Source organism: Hypanus sabinus, chromosome X1 (genome assembly GCF_030144855.1).
Source record: "Hypanus sabinus isolate sHypSab1 chromosome X1, sHypSab1.hap1, whole genome shotgun sequence".
NCBI classification, from domain to species: domain Eukaryota; kingdom Metazoa; phylum Chordata; class Chondrichthyes; order Myliobatiformes; family Dasyatidae; genus Hypanus; species Hypanus sabinus.
The window spans coordinates 25,947,017-25,966,705 of record NC_082738.1 but is presented as its reverse complement, the minus strand read 5'-3'; the positions used below and the strand labels follow the sequence as shown (position 1 = coordinate 25,966,705).

The 19,689-nt window shown below is 39.9% G+C and overlaps 1 protein-coding gene across 6 annotated transcripts in view; it reads left to right on the top strand.

Annotated features, from left to right (window-relative positions):
- LOC132384717 (cytoplasmic dynein 1 intermediate chain 2-like) overlaps positions 1-19,689 on the top strand; it is an 88,924-nt gene that overhangs the window by 32,040 nt on the left and 37,195 nt on the right. For 5 of the 6 annotated variants that reach the window (XM_059956111.1, XM_059956110.1, XM_059956109.1 and 2 more), the window contains exons 3-4: positions 4,397-4,514; positions 10,533-10,623. In XM_059956111.1, the coding sequence (XP_059812094.1) occupies positions 4,397-4,514; positions 10,533-10,623 (209 nt within the window). The remainder of the gene's footprint in view (positions 1-4,396; positions 4,515-10,532; positions 10,624-19,689) is intronic. The other variant, XM_059956108.1, reaches the window with a different exon arrangement.

Sequence of the window (19,689 nt, the reverse complement as noted above, 5' to 3'; positions counted from 1 at the left end):
GCAACATCCTTGTAAATTTTCTCTGCACTCTCTCAATTTTATTTACAATTTTCCTGCAGATAGGTGACCAAAACTGCACACAATACTCCAAATTAGGCCTCACCAATGTCTTATACAGTTTCAACTCTTTTCAGTACACTGATTTATGAAGGCCAATTTGCTGCAAGTTTTCTTTACATTCCTTTCTACCTGTGTCACTAGTTTCAAGGAATTATGGATTTATATTCCCTGATCTCTCTGTCTGCTGCACTTCTCAGTGCCCTCCCACTCACTTTGTAAGCCCTACTCTGTTCGGTCCTCTCAAAGGGCAACACCTCACACTTATCTGCATTAAATTCCATCTGCCTTTTTTTCTGCTGGTCCAGATCCCACTGTAAGCTTTGACTGTCTTCCTTGCTGTCCACTGCCCCCCAATTTAGTATCATCCACAAATTTTTTGACCCAATTGACCACATTATCATCCAGATCATTGATATAGATGACAAACAACAACAGACCCAGCACTGATCACTCTGGCACCCCACTAGTCACAGGCCTCCAGTCAGAGAGACAACCATCTGCTACCACTCTCTGGCTTCTCCAGCAAAGCCAATGTTGAACCCAATTTCCTACCTCATCTTGAATGCCTAGCCACTGAACCTTCTTGACCAACCTCCCAGGCAAGGATCTTGTCAAGGTCCTTGCTGAAGTCTATGTAGACAACATCCACTGCCTTGCCTTTATCAACTTTCCTGGTAACTTCCTCGAAAAGCTCTATAAGATTGGTTCAGCGTGACCTACCACACACAAAGCCATGTTGACTATCCCTAATCAGTCCCTGTCTAACAAAATATTTATATACAGTATCTAGTCCCTTAGAGTACCTTCCAATAACTTTCCCACTCTTGATGTCAGGCTCACCAACCTATAATTTCCCGGCTTATTCTTAGAGACTTTCTTAAATAGCGAAACAACATTAGCTATCTTCCAATCCTCTGGTATTTCACCTGGGACTAAGGATGTTTTAAATATCTCTGCTAAGGCCCCTACAATTTCTGCACTAGCCTCTCACAGGGTCCAAGGGAACACCTTGTCAGGCCTGGGAATTTGTCCACTCTAATTTGCCTCAAGACAGCAAACACCTCCTCCTCTGTGATCTGTATAGGGTCCATGACCTTGTTGCTGCTTTGCTTCACTTGTATAGACTCTGTGTCTGTCTCCTGAGTAAATACAGATGCAAAAAAAATCAGTTTACGATTTCTCCCATCTGTTTTGGCTCCACACAGAAATTACCAGTCTGATCTTCCAGAGGACCAATTTTGTACCTTTTTGTACCCTTAGGATTCTCCTTCATCTTGTTTGCTAGAACAACCTCCTGCCTTCTTTTAGCACTCTTGATTTCTTTCTGAAGTGTTCTTTAGCATTTCTTATGCTCCCCAAGTACTTCATTTGTTCCTGTCTGTCTATGCCTGCTCTGTACTGCCTTCTTTTTCTTAACTAGGGCCTCAATGTCTTTTGTAAGCCAAGGTTCCCTAAACCTGCTATCTTTGCCTTTTATTCTAAAAGGAACATACAAACTCTGTACTCTCATAATTTCACTTTTGTAGGCTTCCCACCTACCAATTGCACCTTTTGCTAGAAAATAACTTGTCCCAATCCACACTTGCCAGATCCTTTCAGATACCATCAAAATTGGCCTTCCTCCAATTTAGAATCTCAACCTGAGGACCAGATCTCTCCTTTTCCATAATTACCTTGAAACTAATGGCATTATGATCACTAGACGCAACGTGTCCCCTACACAAACTTCTGTCACCTGCCCTATCTCATTCCCTAAAAAGAGATTTAGTATTGCGTTCTCTGTAGTTAGGACTGCAATGTATTGATTAAGGAAACTTTCCTAAACACATTTGACAAACTCTTTCCCATCCAGTATGAGAGTCCTAATCAATATGCGGAAAGTTAAAATTATCCATTATCACAACCTTATGTTCCTTCCAACAGTCTGCATTCTCTCTACAAATTTTCCCCTCTAAGTTCCGCAGACTGCTGGGCGGTCTATAATGTAATCACATTAACATGGTCATACCTTTCTTATTCCTCAGTTTTACCTATAAAACCTCATGAGTTGAGCTCTCCTGTCTGTTCTGATTGAATATTGCCGTTATATTTTCCCTAACTAGTAACACCACCCCTCCTCCTTTAATCCCTCCTGCTCTACCACATCTAAAACAATGGAACCTCAGAACATTGAGCTTACAGTCCTGTCCCTCCTGCAACCAAGTCTCACTAATGGCTACAATATCATACTTCCACATGTTGATCCATTCCCTAAGCTTATCCTCCTTTCCTACAATACCCCTTACATTGAAGTATACACAACTCAGAAGTTTAGTCCCACAATGGTCAACCTTTTGATTCCTGAGTTTGTATGTCGACTTAACAACATCTTTCTCCACAACCACTCCATTCTTTGTTCTGGCGCTCTACTTCCCATCTCCCTACAATTCTAGCTTAACCCCTCCCCCCACTGTGCAGCACTAGCAAACCTTCCCACTAGGATATTAGTTCCCCTCCAGTTCAGGTGCAAACTGCTCCTTCTGTACAGGTCCCACCTTCCCTGGAAGAGAGTCCAATGGTCCAAAAATCTGAAGTCCTCCCTCTTGCACTATTTCCTTAGTCACATGTTAAATTATTTAATCTTGCTATTTGTGGCCTCACTAGCACATGGCATGTGTAGCATTTCTGAGATCAATACCCTGGAAGTTCCGTCCTTTAACTTAGCTCCTAACTCCCTGAACTTACTTTGCAGGATCTCACCCCCACCCCTCCACATATGCTATTAGTACCAGCAACCTCTGGCTGCTCATCATCCCACTTAAAAGTGCTGTGGACTTGATCCAAGATGTCCCCGACCCTGGTACCTGGGAAACAACATGCATCAGGAATCTCGTTCTCGTACATAGAACCTCCTTTCTGTTTCCCTAACCAATGAATCCTCTATCACGACAGCTCACCTGTTCTCCTCCCTCACCCCTTTCCTACTGAGCCTCAGAGCCAGACTCAGTGACAGGGACCTGGCTGCTATAGCTTTCCTCTACTAGGTCATCCCTCAACTGTATCCAAAGTGGTATACCTGTTGTATATTTTCTCAAAGGCACACACTCATTCACATAGCTCTTAATAAAGTCTGTGACAACTATGGCATATTCATTCAGATCTGACAACGAATCCCTGAATAATACCCAGTGTACCGATTCAAAGCAGTCCTGTAAGTACTCCTCTATCTCTCTTCGCCATACCTTTGTGGTCCTCACCACTGGTGCTGCAGTCCTCAGTCTCTGTCTGGAGTAGAAGTAGAATAAAAGCTCAGTTAGCTAGTTTGTTAAATTTAGCAGCAACACTACAATGGGGAGAACAATACAAAAGATGTAGCCAAAGATTTGGCAAATAATTGAAATCAGCAGAGCAAGTGATCAAACAAACAACTAATGAAATTGAATGCTAATACTGAATTGAATGAGAAGCACAAATATGCAGTGAAGGGAATAATTATGGATAGGGGAGTGGAGGTGGGGTGGGGAGGAGGAGGGGGGCTTCAGCCTGCCTTCCAAAAGAGAAAGATAAAAGTCACTTACCTAAATGTGTTTCTTCAATCCAATAAGAATAATTAACTCCAAAATGAAGGACAACTTTGAATGACGTTTCCATTCTTTAGGGAAGAATAGTACACATCCTCCACACCCGTCATCTGTGTGAATTTCTTTAATAGCATGGCATGCAATAAATCGGGTAGAAATAAGTGTGGGAATTCATTATATGGAGTCAGGAATATGTGGTGTCCCCATATACCTGTTGTTCGACAGATGTATCTGCTGCTGGTTCCTTTCCAAGGCACACATCATTCCTGTGTCTATATCCTAGAACTCCTTCCCTGGTTATGTTCTGTGTGAGTATGTGAACTAGAAGGAGTTCTGCACCATCTCAGTGATTAGAGATGGGAACTGATGCATCAGTTTAATCTGGTGAATAAATTTAAATCAATCAAGGTCTGCATTATGAAATGCAGGTATAAATGCAGATTTGCAAGATATAAACTCCCCTCAATTTTAAAGAGAGATAGAAGGGTGATAGTAAACATAGGGAGAAACAGAAACATGTGAAATATGTTGGTTAATATTTAGGTGCTGTCTTCCCAAATGATGGGGAGGATGACAAATTTGGGAATATTAAATGGTATATATGAAGTCCAAAACGTTTTGGTATTGGATCAGGCTGGCATGAATTTAAATGATTTACAACAGCATCTTGTTTTAAGATAATTTTTGAAAGTGTGATGTTTCCTTGATATACTGTAAAAGCCTTGTACAGATGTTGTAAGAGCGTCATCCAGTGAATCTTAACAAAATTCTTTCAGGGTGATTTCAAGAAAGAGACCTCTTCTGCTTCACAGGTTGAATTGGACCTGGAGAGAAAACGTAAAGAGACTGAAGCACTACTTCAAAGTATTGGCATAACTACAGAGCCCTCCATGGGTGAGTCAATGAAATACCCAAAACTGGATTATACGTTATTTATTTTTACATATAGTTTAGAACAAGTGATTTTTCAAGTGATTGTTGCCATTGTATATTGTTGTTTTAATCAACCAAATTAACTTTTTTATTTTCTTCCATTTCAGTTCTTTCTGTTCTTTAAATTGACCTCTTGAATATGAATTACACAATTCACAGATTCCATAGTAAAACATAATTAGGGTGTTTGCGAATTGTGTACAGATCACATGTGCAAATGACTGATGCAGAAAAGTGTCTTAGTTTTGAGTTACAATCAATGCTTTTTCTGTTGCATTTTGTTAATTTGGAGACTATCAAAAATGGTCTTAACAATTTTAACTAAATATAGAAAATACTGGAAACACTCAGCAGGTCACGGAGAATCTGTGAAAAGAAAAAGAGGTAGCATTTCAGTTTGAATACTCTTCTAACTAAGGATTTCCATCAATTGCTGTTTTTAGTTCAGATTCCTAGCATCTGTAGTTTTTCATTTGCAATTGCTCTTTTAAAGTATGACTTAAAAGCTTAAAAATGGTCAGAACTTTAGACAAACCAATATCAGCTGAAATCATTCAACACAATGCCTGCCTCAAGTTTTTCTTCAGTGAAAAGTTAGATGCTGGTTAAACAGTGTTGTAATTTTTCATTCTTATCCCATGTTAAAATGTATATTAACCCAATAACATTCTCTAGCTATGGAACACAGTTTTGTGCCTTTTGGTCTTCTGTGCTACTGTCTTGTGTCACATAACATTAAATCAGCCAGCAATTTGCTAGATTTTTACAGACAGTGTACTTGTACTATACAGGTTAGTGTTATCATTGGTATGTCAGATATTTAAGATATGATAAATAAATGTCAGTCCTTTTTTGTATGTCTTAATTTAGGCCTTGTCTGTCATGCCAGCTAAATTTGAAAGATCACGTAGCACTAAAATAAGTTTTCATTATGTTCTGGCCAATGAAGTTAATCAACTGCGATAATGTCTGCCCCACCATAGAATGTGAATTAAAAGAAGAGATGACTCCTCAAAAAAATTTCAGCTCCATTGAGTCTGTACTCTATTTCAATTAGATCATTGCTAATCTGTACCTTAACTCTTGTCTTCCTTCCATATTCTTTCATACACCTGCTCAACAAAATATCAATGAATACCATTGTAATAGCGAGGGCAAATGTGGGGAAAGCTGTTTGGGAGTATGGACTTCTCTGCCTTTCTCCTAGCTCATAGTGCCAATTCAGCAGTTCTGATGTGCAAAGTTGTTAAACCACCAATCAAAATAGTTAAGAACACAATACCATACTACACCCATCCATGTCTGAGAGGTCTTCTATTAATTTGCAAGTGAGTAAAGTACTTCCTCCCGTTGTACTCTCTTATTTACTCAGTTTGACTAGCACTTAACATTCAAAGTCTATTGGAGGGTGTTCTCCAGACATCAAGTTACAAGGAGTCGGTTGGTGACCAGTGGTGTGCCTCGGGGATCTGTTCTGGGACTCCTACTCTTTGTGATTTTTATAAATGACGTGGATGAGGAAGTGGAGGGATGGGTTAGTAAAGTTGCTGATGACACAAAGGTTGAGGGCGTTGTGGATAGTGTGGAGGGTTGTCTGAGGTTACAGGGGGACATTGATAGGACACTAAACTGGGCTGAGAAGTGGCAGATGGAGTTCAACCCAGATAAGTGTGAAGTGGTTCATTTTGGTAGGTCAAATATGATGGCAGAATATAGTATTAATGGTAAGACTCTTGGCAGTGTGGAGGATCAGAGGGATCTTGGGGTCCAAGTCCATAGGACACTCAAAGCTGCTGCGCAGGTTGACTCTGTGGTTAAGAAAGCATATGGTGCATTGGCCTTCATCAATCATGGAATTGAGTTTAGTTACTGAGAGGTAATGTTGCAGCTATATAGGACCCTGGTCAGACCCCACTGTGCTCAGTTCTGATCGCCTCACTACAGGAAGGATGTGGAAACCATAGAAAGGGTGCAGGGGAGATTTACAAGGATGTTTCCTGGATTGGGGAGCATGCCTTATGAGAATAGGTTGAACTCGGCCTTTTCTCCTTGGAGCGACGGAGGAGGAGAGGTGACCTGATAGAGGTGTATAAGATGATGAGAGGCATTGGTTGTTTGGATAGTCAGGGGCTTTTTCCCAGGGTCGAAATGGCTATCATGAAAGGGCACAGGTTTAAGGTGCTGGGGAGTAGGTACAGAGGACGTATCAGGGATAAGTTTTTTTTAACTCAAGAGAGTGGTGGGTGTGTGGAATGGGCTGCTAGTGATGGTGGTGGAGGGGGAAACGATAGGGTCTTTTAAGAGACTCCTGGGTAGGTACATAGAGCTTAGAAAAATAGAGAGCTATGGGTAACCCTAGGTAATTTCTAAGGTAAGGACATGATTGGTACAGCTTTGTGGGCCAAAGGGCCTGTATTATGCTGTATGATTTCTATGTTTCTATGAGTCTGTGCAGAAGAGTAATCACCAAACTCTCTCAGCTGAGCCATTTCTTATTGGCAAGAACATATCTAAATCTTGGAAATGTTACGGATGAAGGGAAAATAGTGCTTGAAAAATTTATAAAGGACCTTTTGTGGATGTAACTCTTATGGAAGTGAAAGGGAAACTAGTTTACTTGGACATTCAAAGGCATTTAATAAAGGTACCAACATAAAGTTGTTAATAAAATCCAGGTTCACAAGGTTATGGAGTTGCGGAGAGTGAGGGGAAGTAATATCTTGGTATAGATTGATTAAAGGACATGAAAAGAAGCATAGGAGTAAAGAAATTATTTTAAAGTTGGCGGGTTATTAAAAATAGGGTGCCCTCAGCTGGTAACAGAATTAGTGATCTGATGAAGGAAATATTCTGATGATATAAAACTAGGAGCAAAAATAACCTATGCAAAGAGCTTGCAAACCAAGATACAGTAAACTGGTTAAGTGATCGGTCAAGGTAATGGTAGGTGTGGAGCAAATGTGAGGTTATGCACTTTGGCTAATGTAATGCATTTGGCTAAGCAGTAATGCCAAGGTACTAAGTGGAACGCTCGCAATCAGCTTCTGAGGAAAAAGAAACTTTTTTTGCAGAAAAGCAGCTTATGGCTGAGCCTTGCAAACATCTCAGATAGGTCTTTCACTTTATCAGCTGAACTTGCCAGAACATAGCAATAACATCCTGAACTACAACAGTGGCCGTGCAAAATTCTGACCCTATTTCATGGTACTGCAGCTGTCACACAAAGATCATAGACGTGTTTAGTTGGTAGAGATTGTTGCCAACCAGTGCTAGTCCACATTATTCCACCTATCATCTGCTAATTTCCAACATCTTTTCCAGGATGGAAGATTACATGAGCAAGACCAGTCTCCCCATTCACAGTGACTTGGCAAAGTTACTGCAAAAGGTGTTTAATATCACACTGTCTCTTCTGGAAAATAGCAGACATCATCTGTGCTGTGGAAAGAACATGGGAGCACATACAACACAGAAGCAAAGACCTCAGCACTGACCTCCTATGCTTTGATCCTCTACTGAAGACAGTCAATAGTCTTAAACAGAATCCATGCAGGCCGTGGACAATGTAGTCACCTGCTTTGCAGTGGCAGGTGGAAGTGCGACTGTAGCCATGAGTCCCTGGATTAGATTTAGTCTTGTTCTTTTGGTGCGCTAAACTGCTGCATAGAGCGCTAACATGCAAACAGATCCCTCCACAAAAAATCATAATATTAACCAAAAATCCATTAATAAACAGCAATACTATGGTGGTTTACATCCAGAATTATGTACTAAAACAGGACCTCTGTAGACCCTAAATGGAGCTGATAAAAAGATTGTAACTTTTTCATTTATTGCCACGCTGATCACTGGAAAAGGTGTTAAACCTTATTGGAATTTGCCACATGTTAGTCACAAAACAGCTGCATAAAAGACAGAAGAGGTGGAAATTATGTGTTTGTGTGTGTGTGTATGTCACTATCACTGCCAATACAATACGCTGCCCTGAGTGAGTTCAGTGTTGCAATTAGCCTCATGCCTCTGTGGGGTGTGAAGATGATCATTAAGGTAGAGATAGCTGTATATGCTTAATGTAAAGAGTCAGAATTCAATGATTGAGTAACCTGTGATGAGGTTTCCAGTATCCTGAGCATGCTAAACTGAGTCTGGCAAGTGTGTGTAAGGCATAGATTCATAATGAAGACCCTTTAATTCATGTCTTATTGATGATCTCAGAGTGATAAGTTTCTTGTTTTTGTTTTGTGAACATTCAACAAAGATTATAGGTTGTACCCAAAAGAAAAGGGAGGAAACCTGCAGCAGATGACTTTTGGTGTCTTTTGGTGCATGACTAACACCAGGAAGATGCCAGGCTAAGCTGAACTGCCCAGGCCAGTTTCCCGAGGATGCATTTACACCTAGAAATGATCACCAGTGTGATCTACTATGGGTTTAAGTCACTTTATGGACTATTGTATCTAATTTCTAGGTGTTCTAGGGATTCTGATTTTCAGAAAGTGAACATTTGGGTACAGTGAGCAAGTAAGACAGAGTGTTGGCCTTTTATTGTAAAGGACTGAAATAGGATGATGGAACTCTATGGAGCTTTAGCGAAATCTCATTTGGAGTATTGACTGCTTGCCTTCAGTCAATAGATTCACTTGCTGAATTTTCTGGAGGTGAGATTCAGTACAAAAGAAAGCAGCCCAGGAATAGGTCATATCATCCTGCCCTCAAGCCCTTCAATAAGATCATGGCTGCTCTGATTGTTGAACTTGATTCTACTCCTGCATGACCATCATTACCCCTCATATTCCTATAATCCAATAAACAATCTATTTCAGCTTTGAGCATGGTGATTCAGATTCCACACCTCATTGGGATAGAGTTTTCCCAAAGATTCACAACATTCTGTCCAAAGAAATTTCTCCTCAACTTGGTATTAAATCAGTAACCCTGAGTTCTAGATCACTAGAAACAAAGTTCTTCTTGACACCTACTATAATTTCTCATTCTTTTAAACTCCAGAGTATTTAGCTCCAGTTTACTCTCTCTTTCTTCCTATAATAACTGCTTAATCACAATCTATTGGACCTTCCCTGTATTGCTTGCCAGTCAGCTACAGTTTAATGCTTTCTGTCTTTGTCCTTTCTAAAACAGTAGCATTACATTTGAATTTTCTCTTTCTGCTAGGACCTTTCCAGAAACAAGGAAGTTTTGAAAGATCCCAACTAAAACTGTTCTCTGAGAGATTAACTTTGGCCTATATGTGACTGTGTTGGAGAGAAAATGTAGGTTGGAAAGGAACTTCCAAAACAGGGAATGTGGTCCAGAAACCCAGTGGAAAGGCAGTGAGTGATGATTGGGGACACTTTTGAAAGGGACTGACAATTATTTTGGTAAAATTTATACTCAGGTAGTTTTATAAACACTTTAAGCTTTCTTCCCCAAACAATGTTATCTTTTACCTTTTGGTGTCTCTGACATTTCCCAGATAGGTGGCTTTACACAGACCTTGCTTCAGTTGTGGAGTAATGTGAGGATAAATCAAAGTAATCAAAGAGGACAAATAATTATAGTAGGAGATATTATAATTGCAAACTATCATTTCTATAAAACTAATCCCATGATTATCTGTCAGGTGGGCTTAATTACTTTCTCAGACCCAACAGTTGGCCCATACAGCTTATATATACAGGCAATATACTCTGGCCTTCACCTCTTTACCTAAATTGTTTTGTGCAAGTTTATCATGCGTTACACTATTGGGGCTGTCTCGAGCTTACTAATACAAATGTAGATCCTTCTTTGAACAGTCTTTTAATAAATGTTATTTTCTTCCTTCTCTGTGTTTTTTGTTTTCATTCCGTTTTCTGTTTACTTTCTCCATAATGTTTTTACCTAACAATTCACATTTAATTTAATTTAATTAATAAACATCGTTAATAGTGCAGCCGCTGCGGACAGTAACTGGAGACACCTGTTTGTTCAATTATTTAGTCCATTCTCCTATTTCCCCATCGAACAAATCGCTGGGAACGCCAAGTGAATCTGAGAGCCAGGAATCTGTGGAGGGCACAGTTGGATCCCGGTAAGGCAATTCTAAATTTTAGTCGTTTTTGATTTTGTAGTTTGTCTTCCTTTCAATTTTAGTTTCAAACCCTCATTCTACATACATTTCCAAACCACAATTGTACCCTTGGCCAAGAACTAACAATGAAATGAAACCATAATGTTTCATTCCTCAGGGAAAATGCAATTGCTCTTAAAAGTGAAGCACCTAACCAGTTGTTATCAAGTATTTCACCTGTTCATTGCCAGAGACATAAGTAACTATATTAAGTGGGCTATTGAATCAAAATTTGGAAATTGTTAAGAATAATTTGGATCAGCAAATGTGAACTATGTGGAGGGGAGCCATAAACAATGTGTTTTGTGATTTGACTCATTGGAGCTTTTCAGATCTTGGGACAGGTCTTTCTGCATGTCACACCCATACTGTCTTGAGCCAATTGTGAAGAGCTCATTTTATAAACCTCTCTGACCTGGATTACAACTAGGCTGCAGGTGACAAAGTGCAGAGGTCCCAACTTAACACCTCAGATATACTTTGACAGCCATTAAAACTGACTTCTATCAAAACTGCCAAGGATTTGAATAGTTTTTAAATTGTCTCTGATTTTCAGGCATTTAAAAAACTATTAAGATTGAAGTAAATAATTGAAAATGTTTCTAGAGCAAAATAAAATTAAGCTAAAACAGAATAAATTAAACCTTTCCTCTTTGCCTCTTCATCCACAATCCTGAAATTTCCATTGAAATCAATCAGGCAGATCCTTCACCATCTGATCCAAGAGAAAATCCCCCAGTATAATCCAGGGTAATTGTAGCAAATCTAAAACACACCACTGGATTCTATCCCTGAATCTGTGTTATTTACTGCTGTTTGAATGGCTGAACAGCAGTTTCCCATTAGAGTCACCAAGCAAAACCAACACAAATTGATACATTCTGTTTGATTTAATGGCTAGTATACAGAACAAAATATGCATTCTTCTTTGATTTATATTTTGTACATACCAGGCCTAGAAATTCTAGACCTATAGATAAGGAAGCAAAAACAAAAAGCAAAAACAGTCTTCAGCTAATACAATTCACTCATGTGATGTTAAGTGATAGCTGAAAACACTGGGTGCAACAAAGGCTGTGGGTCCTGACACATTGCTGGGGAATGATTACACCAAGAGAATCTAACCAGATTCCTATGACATTGCCATCATTGAATCTCCTCATCAAAAAGATCTGGAGTTCACCATTGACTAGATATCAACTGGTTAACCACATAAAAACTGCAGCTACAAGACTGGGTTACCTTGCAGTGAGTGACATGCCTCCCAAAACTCCAACACATTTCCATTTGTAACACTAATAGTTCACTATACATGATGTCAAGAAGCCTCGAGGACAAAGTAATACTCCATATACATTCATTTAATCATCCACCAGTGTACACTGGTGGCAATGTGTAACTTATATAAATAGCACTACAATTTAATGCCCAGGCTAACTCCAACAGCACCTCTCAAACTGTAGATTCCCCCTCCAAGTTGCACATCATCCTGAGATGGAAATATTGTCATTGGCCCTTCATTGTCACTAGGTCTAAAATATGAGAATGATGTGGTCCAGCATTCTTTGAAAATTGGTCATTCATCATTATGGGGTTTGTCAGTTGCCCTCATAGAAAATGTAGCTGTGAATCTGTCTGTTCTGAATTTCTGCCATTGTGCATTCCTCTAATATATAGGGGTTTCTTTTTGGTGTTTTTACCCTAATTTTTCATTTTGTTCTGCAAATCAGTTTTTGTCTTCACTTAGAAATTAATTTTAATCCCCACCCCAGGTGAACCAGCTGCCGATATTATTGAAAGTTTGTGAATGCCTTTTGAAGATCACAAACATTCAAAAATACTTGAAGCTTGTTAAAAAGAATTCATCTATTTGCTTTCACATTTTAAAAACAACCAAGACATTCAAGCTAACTTAAATAGAATCCTTTCTGCCAGTAAATAGTGTTTCCATTTCATTTTACCGGGTCTTCTGTGCTCAGTTCACATTGTCCTGTTAGATTCCATAAGAGTCCACTGGTGCAGTACAAGAGTAGTCTAGATAGCAGGGCAGAAGATGCTGCTGTCAATAAACAGGGGCTTGCATGGGGAAATGTAGATAGACCCTGGCATTAGTGTTGACATGAGAACAAAAGATTCAGATCACCATATATTGTTCCTCTTAAACTACCTGTAGTTTCCAAAGAGAAAAAAATAGTGGTATCAGCTTCCCAGAGGAGGAGAATGGGCATTTAATCCACATCCCATTTTATTGATACTCTAATTCCAAGGAGGTTAAACAGTTCAATGATTATAAAGGACGTACATCACCTTATGGAATTGCAACTTGAGGTTCATTTGTTTCAGTTTCAAGTGTCAAAGCTATTATACCTTGTCCTGTACATAGCACTAAGAATTCAGCAAAATGGCATTCTCTGGTCATGGGGATCTCTTGAACATGATATCCCCATGTACATTCACACCTGAATTAATTTGGAACCTAAAGCCTGATGATTCCAATGTGGTAGCTGAACTATACCTGCTGCCAGCTTACTGTGATACTTACTCCTCCTACAGACGGTGTTTTCATGTAAGCAATTATTATATTTTCTATAGGATAACTGATATGTATGTGGTCAGATGACAGCACCACACTTTGCTGTGTTAATAAGCAAAGCATTTCAGTCACATTAGGGTGATTGATTTTGGGAGTCTGATCGTATATATGGAAGCAGTGGGTTACGGAGCTGTAGAAAACTCTTTATTCTCTTGGCCTTATTTGCCAAGGCGTGGTTGTGATAATATACCAGCATTGGCTACAGTAACAACCATTCCGTCATTTTAGTCTATTATTGCTGGTGCACAATCCACTTAATAGTGGCTAATGGAGTATTTTCAGGAGTTGGCAGTTTCTGTTTGCCTCTCCAAGAAGGCATTAATTCTGATGTTCTTGCTTGAGGATAGCAGCTAAGTCAGCTTGGAAGCTGGATAGGGTCTCCTGAATACAGAGATCTTTGTGCATGTGTTTCTTTCAATTTCTATAATCCATAATAGGTAAAATGATTCAAGCTGTGAGAACCAATGTTTGTTTGGTATCTCTTTTTGTATTTGCATATCTAGGCTTTTTGACATTACCACAATTGTCAGAGGAGAAGAAAGTAGAAAAGTACTATTGAATAAGAGCCTACCTAAATTCCTTGCAATAGAGTTTGTTCCTTGTTTTCTGTGTGTTTCATCTTTAGAAGCCAAATTTTATTGGTAAACACCAAAATGGGTGCTATGCATCGAATAAAATTATCAGTTGAATAACTGACCCCAGATAAACAGAAGTTGTGCAAACTGGAACTATGTTCAGGAATCACACAAAATGCTGGTGGAACACAGCAGGCCAGGCAGCATTTATAAGGAGAAGCACTGTCGCGCTTTGGGCCAAGACCCTGACGAAGGGTCTCGGCCCAAAACATCGACAGCGCTTCTCCTTATAGATGCTGCCTGGCCTGCTGTGTTATACCAGCATCTTGTGTGTGTTTGAATTTCCAGCATCTGCAGATTTCCTTGTGTTTGCTATGTCCAGGAATGCTAACTTTACCAATTTCATCATGATTGCTCAAACTTAAAAAACCACAAATGTCTAATTTCCAAGCAAAAACCTGTAAAAGGGCAAAACTATAGTGGGTGGAGTATAATGTAACATTTAAAGCTGTCCAATCTAGTTAAAAGAAAAATTAAAAGAAATTAAAAGTTGCAAAACTAATAATATTGGTATTCAATGAGATCTGGCTGACCTACTACATGAAACACGGAGTCAGCATGCAGATACACCAAATACACAAAGAAAAGCTAATGTAATGTTGAACTTTGATTGTAAGGGGATAGAGTATTAAAGTTAGGAAGTATTGCCATAATAGTATAGAGTATTGGTGAGACCACACCTGAGTTACTCTGTGATATACTTGGTCCTTACTTAAGGAGTGATAATTTAAAAAATGATGCAGTGAAGATAATTCCTGGAATGATGAAGTTAGTTTACAAGGAAAGATTGAAGTGTCACTGGAGCAGAGGGCACCTTTAAGAGTGGGGTGTTAGGGCTGTTACAAGGGTCACCCCTTGTAATAATGATAAGGGAGGCACAAAGACAATTTGTAATTACTGTTATTGTCTCAACGGAAGAATGTGAATTTACATAATCAAGTACCTTCTGTACACCTACTAAATTTTCCTGACCTTCCATGGATAGTCAAAAAATAGATATAATACTAGTTAAAAAGGAGTTTCTGCTGCTGGCCACTTGTTCCTCATAGTCCTGTTTCGAACATCCATGGCAGTGGGATACCTCACGTCCACAATGGTGTATCTTATACAGAGTCATCGTTATCTTATGTCTGAAAACCGCTGATTTTATATCCATTTCTTACCAGTTGAAATGTTACTTTCCATTGTCATTGGCTATAGCACACACACAAAGTGCTGGAGGAACTCAACAGGCCAGGCAGCAGCTATGGAAAAGAGTACAGTCAATGTTTGGGACTGAAACCCTTCAGCAGGACTGGATCAAAAAAGCCAAGGAGTATATTTAAAGGTGGGGGGAGGGGAGGAAGAAACAAAAGATGATAAGTGAAACCTGGAGGCGGAGGGATGAAGTAAAGAGCTGGGAAGTTGATTGGTGAATGAGTCAGAAGGCCATGGAAGAATGGGAAGGGGGAGGAGTACCAGAGGGAGGTGATGGGCAGGCAAGGAGATAAGGTGAGAAAGGGAGAAGAGGAATGGGGAATGGTGAAAGGGCAGTGGATTGGGGGAATTACTGGAAGTTTGAGAAATCGATGTTCATGCCATCAGGTTAGAGGCTACCCAAACAGAATTCAAGGTGTTGTTCCTCCAATCTAAGTGTGGCCTCATCACAACAGTAGAGGAGGCCATGAATGGACATATCGGAATGGGAATGGGAAGTGAAATTAATATGTGTGGTCACTGGGAGATCCCGCTTTTTCTGGTGGATGAAGTGGAGGTGCTCGGTGAAGCGGTCTCCCAATCTAAGTCAGGTCTCACCGATATACAGAAGGCCACACAGGGAGCCCCTGACACAGTATATGACCCCAACAGACTCACAGGTGAAGTGTTGACTCACCTGGAAGGACTGTTTAGGGCCCTGAATGATAGTGAGGAAGGAGGTGTAGTGGCAGGTGAAGCACTTGGTCCACTTGCAAGAATAAGTGCCAGGAGGGAGATGGGCGGGTTGGGACAAATGGACAAGGGTGTCACGTAGGGAGCAATCCCTGCAGAAAACAGAAAGGGGGGTGGGGTGAGGGGAAGATGTACCTGGTGATGGGATCCAGTTGGAGATCACGGAAGGTTTGGAGAATTATGTGCTGGACATGGAGGCTGGTGGGGTGAGGGCAAGAGGAACCCTATCCCTGGTAAGGTAGCGGGAGAATGGGGTAAGAGCAGATGTGCAGGAAGTGGAAGAGATGCGGTTGAGGGCAGCATTGATGGTGGAGGAAGGGAAGCCCCTTCCTTTGGCCCAGCAAAGGTATAAGTAGCTGCAGTGTTGAAAGCTTTCTGTTGTTAAGGCAGATATACCAGTTGTACATGAAGATTACATTATCATGTACATGATTGTTGCCAGAGAAACATTGGTTGCATTATACTTTAAAATACCCAGTCCACTTTCCCAGTGGGCAGGACCCCCATCCGAAATGTTTCCTTCAGTGTTATAGTGCGCAAAACAGCTTTTTATGTGCAATTTACAAATACTAGCACATTAGTCCAAGTTCCAGGCCAGTGAATCCACTGACACACTCCCATCAACTTATAGACTACTGTAATATTCTGGAAGCTTCATTCAGAGTCATGATGGCAGCAGTGAGAGTTTCCTCTACAGTACTGGGCCTTTTTGACATTATTATGTCAAATGTAATATTTTACATTATGATGTCATAATGTAATATTCTGCATTATGATGTCATAATGTATTGATGGACCCTACCAATGTACTGATGTAAGTAACCACCAGTTTTTTGTTGAAAAGGTTAGGCTGTGAGTTCAGTGCAAGATCCTCTGCCAAATTGGTACTGGATTATTTCTCCATCAGTGGTCTCCTGTAGCCTTGCCTACCAATGGCCTCATCTGAATCCTCCGCAGCAGAACTAAGGTGCAGTCTTGCTTTACACAATTTTGTCCCTGTTCCCTCTTCCCCTCACCAACCTTTTCCCCACCCTAGTTCCTACACAGTTGTACCTGGTGTCTCACCTTGTGCAGATCCCTCATCAATGCTGGCTTAAAATATAGGTAGTGTTGGTCTCTGAACTGGTAGTTGTGAATGTGAAGATTGTGAGTTCCTTCATGTTTATAATTTCTTTACTGACTGGGAAGATTCCAGATCTTGGGCACCTGAAAGAAGACGAGCAAATAGTCTGCCTTTCTTGTGTCCCCTTTTTTCAAGAAAAAAAAATTCTATGCATTCTGTTGTCTTGTGTTCGCAGTAAATGATGATTTGAATTAAAAAGAGGGACTACTGGAAATAATTTGCAGGTTAGACAACATCTATGGAGAGAGAAAAATAATTAATGTTTCAGGATAATCTTACAAGAAAGCCTGAAACTACTCTGAATGTTCCATTCTCTACAGATGATGTTTGACCTGCTGAGTGTTATCAATGCAATTTACAGTTTACATTCAGATTTGAAGATTGGTGGCTGAGTAGTGTGTCAGAAAATGCTAGAAGCACTCAACAAGTTAGGCAACATCTGTGGAGAGAGGAACAGTTAATATTTCCGGTTGAAGGTCTTATGAAAGATCTTTGATTTGAAACATTGGATGATTGTTTCTTTCTCTGCAAATACTGCCTGATCTCTGAGTGTTTCCAGCATTTTCTGTTTTTATTCCAAAATTTCAACTTCTAGAGTTTGTTGATCTTCGAAGGTTTCTGTAGCAGACTGCGGATATTTATTGTGTCGTTTTGCAGCTTTTCAAAATGGCAGCTTGGGCCTTCTGAGCTATTTTGAGGAACGTTAAACATCACCAGTAGAATCACCAAACAATGCTAGATCTCATTTGGTGGAGCATTCTATGACTCAGTTGAATGGATTTAAACATTTAGGTTCATGTTGCATTATAGCCCTTGCACTTATCAAAAACAAAGCTTAGATGTTGGAGCACAAATAAGTGAAAAAAGAGAAAGCGGTGCCACAGGAATGGAAAAACAGGGAGAGGAAGGATGGCTGAAGCATTGTTAGTCTGGATCTTCCAAATAATTACTGGCTGATAGCTCAATACAGCTTGCTATCTTGTACTGCTTGCCTCTCGCCTATCACTGAACATCACATTGTCCACTGAAAGTGTAAAGAAACTTTGAAAATATACAATGTTAAATTTTGTGAAATGTGTAATGAGATATTGCATACAAAAAATTATCATCATGTCTGATGTGCACTCTTGCATTTCCTAGTGTATGTTCTGTTGCTGATCATTTGCTGTAGCGCAAATAGAGAAAAGCTGCTTGCCATCATATGGTGAAACTGCAGATACCTTTGAATTTGAGCAACAAGGTCAAGAAGGACCATTTTCAGACTGAGCCATTTCACCTTGGATTAAAACAGGCTTAGCTGGCCTCTGAGGTGTAATAGTATGGGCACAGGTGTAATGGCAAAGGTGGGAATTTGAAAACTTGAGAGGACACTAGGTCATACTCCATTACCTAGAAATTGAATTTCAGCTGTATTAGCTGCACAAAACACATGTTTGATTCCTAAATGGACATTGAAGCTTTGGACACTATCTCCCTTTTTTTAATATACAGTATTTCTGTTTTTTTAATCTATTAAATATACATATTTGACTTATTTATTTATTATTATGTTTTATTTTATTTATTATTATTTTCTCTCTGCTAGATTATGTATTGCATTGAACTGCTGCTGCTAAGTTAACAAATTTCAGATCACATGCCGGTGACAATAAACCTGATTCTGATTCTGTGTTTTTAGCACCAAAGCCCAAGTGGGAACCACTCACCGGGGCTGAGGGTGAGGATAGGATCTGCAGAATTTGTAAATGTCTTCCTTCTTGGAAAATAATGCCTATATAGTTTTCACCTTGATTGCCAATGTAAAATGCATCCTGCACAACTCCCAGTCAAAGATGCTTGCAGCAGCCTCATCTTTATTGCTGGGAGTCATGGGAAGTAGGTCACAGCCTTGAAAAAAGCTCTGCCAATTACAGTCACAACATAGCAGCAGAAAAGGGAACCATGAAATTAGAAACAATTCAAAAATGTTCTCTAAGCCTCCTTGAAAATGTGTGACATTCATGTGATTGGAGAAAGAGCACCCAGGACAATTCTAATTTTGAAAGCTTGTAATCAGCATTGTGGCCCAGCAAAGGCATAAGTAGCTGCAGTGTTGAAAACTTTCTGTTTTTAAGGCAGATATACCAGTTGTACATGAAGATTACATTATCATGTACATGATTGTTGCCAGAGAAACATTGGTTGCATTATACTTTAAAATACCCAGTCCACTTTCCCAGTGGGCAGGACCCCCATCCGAAATGTTTCCTTCAGTGTTATAGTGCGCAAAACAGCTTTTTATGTGCAATTTACAAATACTAGCACATTAGTCCAAGTTCCAGGCCAGTGAATCCACTGACACACTCCCATCAACTTATAGACTACTGTAATATTCTGGAAGCTTCATTCAGAGTCATGATGGCAGCAGTGAGAGTTTCCTCTACAGTACTGGGCCTTTTTGACATTATTATGTCAAATGTAATATTTTACATTATGATGTCATAATGTAATATTCTGCATTATGATGTCATAATGTATTGATGGACCCTACCAATGTACTGATGTAAGTAACCACCAGTTTTTTGTTGAAAAGGTTAGGCTGTGAGTTCAGTGCAAGATCCTCTGCCAAATTGGTACTGGATTATTTCTCCATCAGTGGTCTCCTGTAGCCTTGCCTACCAATGGCCTCATCTGAATCCTCCGCAGCAGAACTAAGGTGCAGTCTTGCTTTACACAATTTTGTCCCTGTTCCCTCTTCCCCTCACCAA